General features: G+C 43.0%; 1 protein-coding gene across 1 annotated transcript in view; it reads left to right on the top strand.

The window, feature by feature from the left end:
- Positions 1 to 3,262: 3,262 nt before the first annotated feature.
- Positions 3,263 to 11,150, top strand: part of DHRS7 (dehydrogenase/reductase 7) — a 28,275-nt gene continuing 20,387 nt past the window's right edge. Inside the window, exon 1 of the mRNA XM_065941857.1 lies at positions 3,263 to 3,593. Coding sequence (XP_065797929.1) covers positions 3,461 to 3,593 — 133 coding nt within the window. The 5' untranslated portion in view covers positions 3,263 to 3,460. The remainder of the gene's footprint in view (positions 3,594 to 11,150) is intronic.

Raw genomic sequence — 11,150 nt, 5'->3', positions numbered from 1 at the left:
TGGAATCAAGATTGCCAGGAGAAATATCAATAACCTTAGATATGCAGATGACACCACACTTATGGCAGAAAGCAAAGAAGAACTAAAGAGCCTCCTGATGAAAGTAAAAGAGGAGAGTGAAAAAGTTGGCTTAAGCTCAACATTCAGAAAACTAAGATCATAGCATCTGGTCCCATCAGTTCATGACAAATAGATAGGGAAACAATGAGACTTTATTTTTGGGGGCTCCAAAATCACTGCAGCCATGAAATTAAAAGATGCTTGCTCTTTGGAAGAAAAGCTATGACCAACCTAGACAGCGTATTAAAAAGCAGAGACATTACTTTGCTGACAAATGTCAGTCTAGTTAAAGCTATGGTTTTTCCAGTAGTCATGTATGGATGTGAGAGCTGGACCATAAAGAAAGCTGAGAGCCAAAGAATTGATGCTTTTGAACTGTGGTGTTGGAGAAGACTCTTGACAGTCCTTTGGACAGCGAAGAGATCCAACCAGTTCATCCTATAGGAAATCAGTCCTGAATATTCATTGGAAGGACTGATGCTGAAGCGAAACTCCAATACTTTGGTCTCTTATTGCAGAGATCTGACTCATTGGAAAAAGACCCTGATTCTGGGGAGGATTGAAGGCAGGAGAAGAAGGGGATGACAGAGGATGAGATGGTTGGATGGCATCACCAACTTGATGGACATGAGCTTGAGCAGGCTCTGGGAGTTGGTGATGGACAGGGAAGCCTGGCGTGCTGCAGTGCATGGGGTCGCAAAGAGTCAGACAACTGAGCAACTGAACTGAATTGAACAGAGTTTAAAATGAGCTGTTTCGTTGTATAATTATTAGCTCTGGGCTTAAAGGGGAAAAAAAAATGTTTTATGTGACTAAAAGAAAGCAATGTAGAAAAAATGTTTGTCCTTTTCTCCTCGTCAAGAGCCCCAAACCCCTTTCTCCTCCTCGGAGCCCTGGACTTCTTATCAACCTATCTAAGAACTGACTCTCTCAAAATGATATTTATAATAGAAGTAATAAATAGGAAACAGTGGAAACAGTGGTTGACTTTATTTTTCTGGGCTCTAAAATCACTTCAGATGGTGATTGCAGCCATGAAATTAAAAGACACTTACTCCTTGGAAGGTAAGTTATGACCAACCTAGACAGCATATTAAAAAGCAGAGACATTATTTTGTCAACAAAGGTGTGTCTAGTCAAGGCTATGGTTTTTCCATTAGTCATGTATGGATGTGAGTTGGACTATAAAGAAAGCTGAGTGTCGAAGAATTGATACTTTTGAACTGTGGTGTTGGAGAAGACTCTTGAGAGTCTCTTGGACTGCAAAGAGATCCGACCAGTCCATCCTATAGGAAATCAGCCCTGGGTGTTCACTGGAAGGACTGATGTTGAAGCTGAAACTCCAATACTTCAGCCACCTGATGCAAAGAGCTGACGTCCTGGAAAAGCCCCTGATGCTGGGAAAGATTGAGGGCAGGAGGAGCAGGGGATGGCAGAGGATAAGATGGTTGGATGGCATCACCATCTCAATGGACATGGGTTTGGGTGGACTCTGGGAGTTGGTGATGGACAGGGAGGCCTGGCATGCAGCAGTTCACGGGGCCGCAAAGAGTCAGACACAACTGAGCGACTTTTAATTTTAATTTTTTTTCATTTATTTATATTAGTTGGAGGCTAATTACTTTACAATATTGTAGTGGTTTTTGCCATACATTGATATGAATCAGCCATGAATTTACATGTGTTCCCCATCCTGAACCCCCCTCCCACCTCCCTCCCCATCCCATCCCTCTGGGTCATCCCAGTGCACCAGCCCTGAGCACTTGTCTCATGCATCAAACCTGGACTGGCGATCTGTTTCACAATTGATAATATACATATTTCAATGCTATTCTCTCAGATCATCCCACCCTCGCCTTCTCCCACAGAGTCCAAAAGTCTGTTCTGTACATCTGTGACTCTTTTTCTGTCTTGCATATAGGGTTATCATTACCATCCTTCTAAATTCCATATATATGGGTTAGTATACTGTACTGGTGTTTTTCTTTCTGGCTCACTTCACTCTGTGTAATGGGCTCCAGTTTCATCCACCTCATTAGAACTGATTCAAATATATTCTTTTTAATAGCTGAGCAATATTCCATTGTGTATATGTACCACAGCTTTCTTATCCATTCATCTGCTGATGGGCATCTAGGTTGCTTCCATGTCCTGGCTATTATAAACAGTGCTGCGATGAACATTGGGGTACATGTGTCTCTTTCAATTCTGGTTTCCTCAGTGTGTATGCCCAGCAGCAGGACTGCTGGGTCATATGGCAGTTCTATTTCCAGTTTTTTAAGGAATCTCCACACTGTTCTCCATAGTGGCTGTACTAGTTTGCATTCCCACCAACAGTGTAAGAGGGTTCCCTTTTCTCCATACCCTCTCCAGCATTTATTGCTTGTAGACTTTTGGATAGCAGCCATTCTGACTGGCATGAAATGGTACCTCATTGTGGTTTTAATTTGCATTTCTCTAATAATGAGTGATGTTGACCATCTTTTCATGTGTTTGTTAGCCATCTGTATGTCTTCTTTGGAGAAATGTCTGTTTATGAACTAAACTAATTCTAACAGCTACAAGAGAAAGAACAAATATTATTACTGTGTATGAGCCACTGTGCCCTTCACAGGCTTTTTTTCCCCCCCTTTCATTTAAATTATATATTCTTCGTGGTTACAGATAAGGAAAAAAATTAGGGTCACTGAGGGCTGAGCTACCTGGACTCCAGCCAAGTTGGAGTTGGCTGAAGTTCTCAGAACATGCTCCTGGCACTAAGCTCAAGGGCAAGTTTGCCCAAGCTGCACTTTGCCATTCAACAAACACACGAGAATCACTTGCAAGGTGCTTTCCAAATGTAGGTGGACACAGGGCCAATCCTACTCATATCTGGGTTAATTTGGTGAGGGAGTGGCGTTAGCGCGGGGTGGACAAAAAACCAAAACGGATGGGCTGTTAGGTCCATGTAGTTAAAGAAAGATAAGAAGGGATAGGAGGAGGCCGAATTCATAGCCTGGAATATTTGTACTATTCTTGAGCTTCGAAAACTATTTGCATCTCAAAATAACTGTAAAAGAATCGGTCTTCAGATTAAAAATGCTGTGAGTACCTCACGAATAGGAATATCTCCAAGTGCTTACGTGACCTGCGCCGTTTGTTCCCACTGCAACCCCTTACTGGGCGCCCAGGCGGACAAAACCTGGGCAGCGATCTCCGGGCTGGGCGCCTCACGCCCATCGGGGACAGAACCGGGGCGGGCTCCCAGCGGGAGGGTTGGGGCGCGCCGTGCGGCTCCTCCCTCCTGCCTGCTCTCTGGGCGGGCCGGGGCGGCGGCGCGGACGCGCGTTAGCTGCCAGGCGCCTAGGCGCAGTTTAGGTGGCGGCGGTCAGTCTATCTTCCTCCCGCGGAGCAGGGCGCCATGAGCTGGGGGCTGCTCCTCTGGTTGCTGGCGCTGTGCGCGCTGCTGGCGCTCGCGGTGCAGCTGCTGCGCTTCGTGCGGGCCGACGCGGACCTGACCCTGCTGTGGGCCGAGTGGCAGGGGCGACGCCCAGGTGAGGACGCGCTGCCGCCTCTCTGCACTGGGAGCCCGGGTTCGGTGGTGCGATCGGATTTCCGCTGCCCCAGCGCCCCTCCGGGTGGCGTGGAGCTTCCGGGCGGCGAGGCTGCGCCTTTCTCAAGGGCTCTGGTTCGGGGTGGAAGGGGCCGGCGCCTTTTGTCTTCTGCCCTGGTACCTACGGACTTTGCCTTTTACTTGCTGAAGTAAAAGAGCCTTGGAATCGGCGGGGCGCCTTCAGGTCTCTGAGTTCTCCGCCTGGCTCCCAGGGATTCTGAAGCAGCGTGGGAGGACAGTACTTGGAGAAACAGTGCGCTTGTCCTTTTGGAGTTACGTCCTGAAGTTGTTTATATGCCATCTCTCACTCTACTTAAGAGCAATGAAACAAAATTTGAGATAATACAGCCACCTACAAAGCTGCCTATCCATTGGGATAAAGGTAGAGAACTGGATTGGGTGTTTTGCCAGAAGGAAGACTGTTATTGGCATACTAAAAGACATTCTGCCCATCTTTTTTCTATGCCCAGCTTAATATTTGATGGTCGTTTACTAAACGCAGTCTATGTGCTAAGCAGTGCACCACACCCTTTTCATTTGTGACTGTTCACCTTTACAATGACTGCTATAAAGTAGGCATTATTAGTCTTATTTTAATAATGCTCAGAGAAGTTCAGTGGGCTGTCCAGAGCTAGGCTTTATGTCTACAAGGGCCGGCGGGAAGTGGGGTTTCCCTGGACCTAGTTTCCTGCATGAAAATATCTAAATCATGTGAGGAGGTTTACTTGGAAGTGATTAAGTGAAAAAGTGAAATTGTTAGTTGCTCAGTCGCTTCCAACTCTTTGGGACCTCATGGACTATAGTCTGTCAGGCTCCTCTGCCCATGGAATTCTCCAGGCAAGAATCCTGGAGTGGGTTGCCCTTCCTTCTCCAGAGTATCTTCCCAACCCAGGGATCAAACTCCTGATCTACACTGCAGGCAGATTCTTTACTGTCTGAGCCACCAGAGAAGCCCTGGAAGTGACAACTTTAAAAATGGAGCCAGAGAGAGAAGGGGAGCCCTATCACTTACATGGGGGTGAAAATTGGTTCTTGGGGACTGAAAAATAATCTTAGATGGTACCATGTTTTATGCCCCTCGAAAGCTCAACCCTAACTGACAAAGTATTATTCCTTAGTATATCATTTTTCTTGTTTCTTTTTTTGGAGGGGGGTGGGTATAGCATGTGTAGCACTTACATTGAGTTCACGGAAAATATGTAAAACATGTGCAAGATCAGGGTTACAAAACTATGGCAAATAGATGGCTGTGATTGGCAGACTTTCTCTTGGTCATTGGCCCATCTCAGCAGATGGAATGCATGTGCCTATGAGCTGCTTTGTGGACTTTAGTGTTTGATTCTATTTGTGCTTAGTGTTAACTTAGACTTTGAGAATTACATAAAAATACTTTACATTTTACTGTTCTACAAGTTACTCAACTGATAATGTCAAGTGCTGAAGAGGAAAAACATTGACAATATTTAGCAGCTAGTGAAATGAAAGTTATTTTCACATATCAAGCAAAAGTTAAGGTGACTAAAGATAACTTTTAAGAAATTCATTTGTTTTTATCAGTGTTTTACTTTTGCTGGAAAAATATCAGGTTTTTTTTTCTTTTTTGTATGTGTAATAAAGTTTTATTAAAGTATAAAGGAGATAGAGAAAGCTTCTGACATAGGCATCAGAAGGGAGCAAAAGAGTACCCCAAAATATCAGTTTTGAAGGATTTTTAAACATTTAATTACTTTGTTATTATTATCATCATGTAGTTATATAATTTGCTGATTTACAAATGTCATATGATACATTGCAATTTATGTAAATACATGTTACTCAGCAAAATAACTTTTGTAAATTTACAGTTGTAAAGTTAAATGTTCATAGCTTTTAAATTTTAATTTAACTTTTAACTTTTCAATTTCACCATGCTTAAACCTGCACTTACTGAAGAATAAACTAAATTTATAGAACTCCTTTTATATCTAAAGCATAGATACATATATGTAAGGGCTTCCCAGGTGGCACTAGTGGTAAAGAACCTGCCAGTCATTGCAAGAGACACAGAGATGCAGGTTCTGTCCCTGGATGGGCAAGATCCGTTGGAGGATGGTATGGCAACCCACTCCAATATTCTTGCCTGGAGAATCCCATGGACAAAGGAGCCTGGCAGGCTACGGTCCATAGGGTCGCAGAGTTGGACATGACTGAAACGACTTGGCACAAAGATATATGAAGATACATAAACAGATATTGCAGTATATTTGTGAAATTGTTATAGGGACGTTATTAGGAAAAATGACTAAAAAGACTTGGCAGAGGAGGATTAGGGAGTGAGAGAGTTGGAAGGGAGGTGAGGGCGATAGTGAAAAAGACTTAAAGGAACATGAAGATAGAGTCAAGTTCCAAAAACAGCTCAAATTGGAAAGATGGGCAGACTCCATTAAGGTTAAAAAAAAAAATTATCCTTTTTTCATCTTTATGTTGTTGTTCAGCTGCAAAGTCATGTCCAACTCTCTACAACCCCTGGACTGCAGCACGCTAGGCTTCCCTGCCTTTCACTATTTCCCTGTGTTTGGTTAAATTCATGTCCATTGAATCAGTGATGCCATCCATCCATCTCATCTTCTGTCACCCCCTTCTCCTCTTCCTCTCAATCTTTCCCAGCATCAGGGTCTTTTCCAATGAATCAGCTCTTCCCATCAGGTGGCCAAAGTATTGGAGCTTTAGCTTCAGCATCAGTTCTTCCAATGTATATTCAGGGTATTCAGGGTTGATATCCTGTAGGATTGACTGGTTTGATCTCTTTGCAGTTCAAGGGACTCTCAAGAGTCTTCTCTAGCACCACAGTTCGAAAGCATTAATTCTATAGCACTCAGCCTTCTTTATGGTCCAACTCTCACACCCAAGCATGACTACTGGGAAAACCATAGCTTTGACTCTGTGGACCTCTACTGGCAAAGTAATGTCTGCTTTTTAATATGCTGTCTAGGTTTGTCATAGCTTTTCTTCCAAGGAGCAAACATCTTAATTTCATGGCTGTAGTCACTGTCCACAGTGATTTTGGAGCCCAAGAAAATAAAATCTGTCACTGTTTCCACTTTTTCCCCATCTATTTGCCATGAAGTGTCACTTTAAAAAGTTGACAACATACTCACATAAGGCAACTTTTAAAAATACAAAAGGATACATGGTGACAAGTAAAGCTCTGTCTCACCCTTGTCTCACCCTTGTCTCGCCAGTGTGCCTCTTTGGAGGCAACCACCATTTCCTGCATTTTATGTATCCGTCTAGAGATACCTTCTGTGTCTCCAAGCATGTATCTCACATGGTAAAATTTCAGAGTGACTAGTTTTAGGTACTGCACATAGATCCAGAAAAATCCATGGCACCAGTCCAGAGTAGCAAAAGTCTCAACAGCAGAACATATGTGAGGAAAACAGCTCTTATTGACAGTGACCTCAGTGAGAGTCAACTGTGCAGTGCCAGAAAAGATTAGGCAACCTTGTGGAGCTGTTTCATGTCTTATGGAACAGACTGCAAACAACAAAAGATGTTTTCTGAATACCTGCTTGTGTTGGCCTCTGTGCTGGGCACTGGGGACGCAGCAGTGACTGAGCCAGCCACTGTCTGGGTCTTCACGGCATGTCCCACCTGAAAGACAAGGGAAGTGGTTTAGTCGAATCACGCTACTTGGAGCTGTTTAGACCCCTGGGAATCCTGTATCCTGCCCTGGCCAACTCCTTTCAATAGAACATTGGCCAGTTGGAGCTTGTCCTGAGGGTGTGGGAGAAGGGTGAGGAAACCAGATGCCATGTCATCTGAGGGCAAGTAGCAGAAATTGGGTGTGTTTATTTAGCCTTAGAGAAGCAAGAGACGAAAGGACTTAGGGAGGACACAGCAGCCGTCTTCAGACAGATGAGACACTGTCGTGTGCCAGACAGGCCTGATTTATCCTTCCTGACACCACAAGGCAGACCTGCCGCCAGCTGCTGCTGGTCTGTAGAAGTTAAAGTTATCCATATAAGAAAATTCCTGAAGCCCTGAATGATTGTGCTCAGCGCTCAGTCACTTCAGTCATGCCTGACTCTGTGACCCTATGGACTGTAGCCCGCCAGGCTCCTCTGTCCATGGGATTTTCCAGGCAAGAATACTGGAGTGGGCGGTCATTCCCTCCTCCAGGGGATCTTCCCAACCCAGAGATAGAAACTGGGTTCTATGTGTTCTGGGTTTCCTGTGTCTTCTGCATCACAGGTGGATTCTTTACCCTGAGCCACCCGGGAAACCCATCTTGAATGATTAGACTTACCCCCTCCCAAATGAGCTGGTGCCTCAGAGGTAACTAGATTACTCATCCTGTGAGGAATTAAATGGTCCACAGCTTGAGGGGAGAATTCTTAACCTGGGTTGGGGGTTGAACTCTAAGTTTCTTTTCAACTCTGAGAATCTGCTTTCAGAGACTCTTTAGGAGAGGCCATTACGTATGCCAGATTCTGTCGAATTGGTTTGTTTGGTTGTTTTTGACATTTTATTTATTTATTTTATTATTTTTTAAAGTCTTTATCGATTTTGTTGCAAATATTGCTTTGTTTTATTTTTTTGTTTTTTTCTGGCCCTGAGGCATGTGGGAACATTGCTTCCTGACCAGGGATCAGATCCACACCCTCTGCATTGGAGGTGAAGTCTGAACCCCTGGACTGCCAGGGAAGTCCCTGTAGAATTGTTAAATAATTGGTGCTAAGTTAAAAAGTTTTCTTCTCCAGAGTGGGAGGAAGGGTATCAGAACTGCAGATGTACTAAGGTAAATGTGAGCCTGATAGTTTTCATTGTTGTATTAATATTTGCATACTGGTATACAAATGAAGAGGGCTTCCCAGATGGTTCAGTGTATAAAGAGTCTGCTTGCAGTGTGGTAGACTCAGGTTCAATCCCTTGGTCGGGAGGATTCTGTGAAGGAGGGCATGGCAACTCACTCCAGTATTCTTGCCTGGAGAATCCCATAGACAGAGGAGCCTGGTGGGCTATGGTCCATAGAGTCACAAAGAGTCAGACATGACTGAAGTGACTGAGCATGCATGTGTGCATGCAAAAATGAAATCTTTGTTACTGCTATGCTAGCTAGTAAACAGTTACAAACAGATTATATTCACCTTGGAGTCTTGTATACTACAGAACTTTGGAACAATGAGTAGGAGATCAAACAAGTCAATCCTGAAGAAAATCAACCCTGAATAGTCACTGGAAAGACTGATGTTGAAGCTCCAATATTTTGGCCACCTGATGCAAAGAGCCAACTCATTGGAAAAGACCCAGATGCTGGGAAAGATTGACGGCAAGAGGAGAAGGGGGTGACAGAGGATGAGATGGTTGGATGGCATCACTGACTCAACGGACATGAGTTTGAGCAAACTCAGTGAGATAGTGAAGGACGGGGACACTTGGTGTGCTGCAGTCCATGGACTTGCAAAGAGTTAGAGATAACTTAGCTACTGAACAACAATTTCCCCAAAAATTTGCAAGGTTGCTCATTTGAGCCTTTCCATAAAAGTGCATTAGATTTAGGAGTTCCCTGGTGGTCTAGTGGTTAGGACTCAGAGCTTTGACTGCCGTGACCTGGGTTCAATTTCTGGTCAGGGAACTGAAATCTCGGAAGCCAAAAAACATAGTGCAATAGATGATAGGAAAGCACTGTAACCCAGACATAGTACTTGGGATGTTTTTGTCCTTTGTTTAGATATTTACATGAAATCACTTTTCTGAAGATATTTTCTCAAATGGCTAAGATAGTTGGGTCTACAATATTGATCCTATTAAAATGTGGCAGCTTAGGCTAGAGGTCGGACATACCTCGACAAATATCCTAGCTCTGCCAGGATTCTTGGGTGTTTATTCAACAGTGACTTGTGGAGTCCTTTTTCTAAGCGAGTTTCTGTGCCAGACTCTGAGGACATAGCGATGAATAAAGGAGACAGGGTCCCAGCCTCAAGGAAATTTACAGTCTAGTGGTGTAAATTAATCTCTGTAAACCTCAGTTTCCTCCCTTGTAAAACTGAGATAATTCCTGTTTCATAAAGTTCTTGTGAAGATTTTAATAAGGTAATATGTTTAAGCCCATAGGAAGCAATGGAAAAATGTTAAGCCATTGAAGTTAGTAATCCCATTTCCCCTGGCTGGAGAAATTAGAACATTTAGTGTTTTGCTGCCAAAATCCATTTGTTAAACCATTTTGCAACAGTTAGAGTTGACATTTTATTAAGCACTGAGTCCCCTGGAGGAGGGCATGGCAACCCATTCCAGTATTCTTATCTTGAAAATCCCACAGACAGAGGAGCCTGGCGGGCTACAGTCCATGGATGGCAGAGTTGGACATGACTGAAGCGACTTAGTTCACACACCCACACATGTGTCAGTCACTGTTCTGAGCGCTTTACATGTTTTAACTCATCTCTGTCAACAATTCTATAAAGGAGGTTTTATTATTAATTCAATTTTCCACTTTTGGGAAATGAAGGCACTGAGTTTCCACGTGGGAGCATTTCACAGCTGTGTGTGACACAGCTGGTACTTGAACCCTGGGAGTTAAAGTGCAACCAGAGCACAGACTGATTCACCAACACTTACACTTCAGAGTTGTTTGACTAAAATAGTAAACTGGCTTCCTGATTTTAACTTTTCTGATCCAAAATCAGCAGTGTGTATCTTAAATAATACCTTGTTCTTGATTTTTGACAAATAACACATTTTAATAAGGTACACAGGGGCATTGCACTACCCTGACTTGATGGATTCAGATGGACAGTGGCTATTGTGTGCTGCAGTACAAGGAAGTTTTTCGTTGGAGAATAAACCACTTGTCAGTGCTTTATTTTACATTTTTACAATATTCAACAAGGTGATACCTGGCAAGCAGAGTATAACATTTCATCTCGCTCTCATATGTATTTCATCTTGGGTGAACTACTAGATTCTTCTAAGATGAAGGCTCAGGCATTTGGAAAGCTCTTTTATGAAATGACCTTTAGTTGCTAGGCATCAGATTATGATTGACAAGTGGGGCAAACATGACTTTAAAAATTCAGGGTGATTCTACCATACCATAGAGTAGAACTTGGTATACTCAGATTTATCATCAATACCACCAATGTGAGAAATTAGAATAATAGAATAGAAAACTGGATGGAACTATTAGTGATCATCTTATCTGAAGCCCTCATTTATGAATAAGGAAGGTGAGAAAATAAGTCCAGGTACCTTCTATCTACTTATCCTTACTTTTCATGATCAAATATGCAGATAAATAGAGCCTTAGAGTCAGACCATGGAGTTGTAAGGCTTACCTTGAAGTAAAGTCTGGAAAACTCTCAAAGAGTCTAGAATACACAAAATAATACAGTTAGTAATAAACTGTTACTAATATGATTTCTAACACTAGGTAGGAAGTGTTTCCTTAAGATATTCAATTAAAAAAATTTTAAACCACTTTATTGAGGTATGATTGTCATATAAGAAACCGTCCATA

Source organism: Muntiacus reevesi, chromosome 7, assembly GCF_963930625.1.
Source record: "Muntiacus reevesi chromosome 7, mMunRee1.1, whole genome shotgun sequence".
Lineage (NCBI taxonomy): Eukaryota > Metazoa > Chordata > Mammalia > Artiodactyla > Cervidae > Muntiacus > Muntiacus reevesi.
This window is presented reverse-complemented; position numbering and strand designations above follow the sequence as displayed.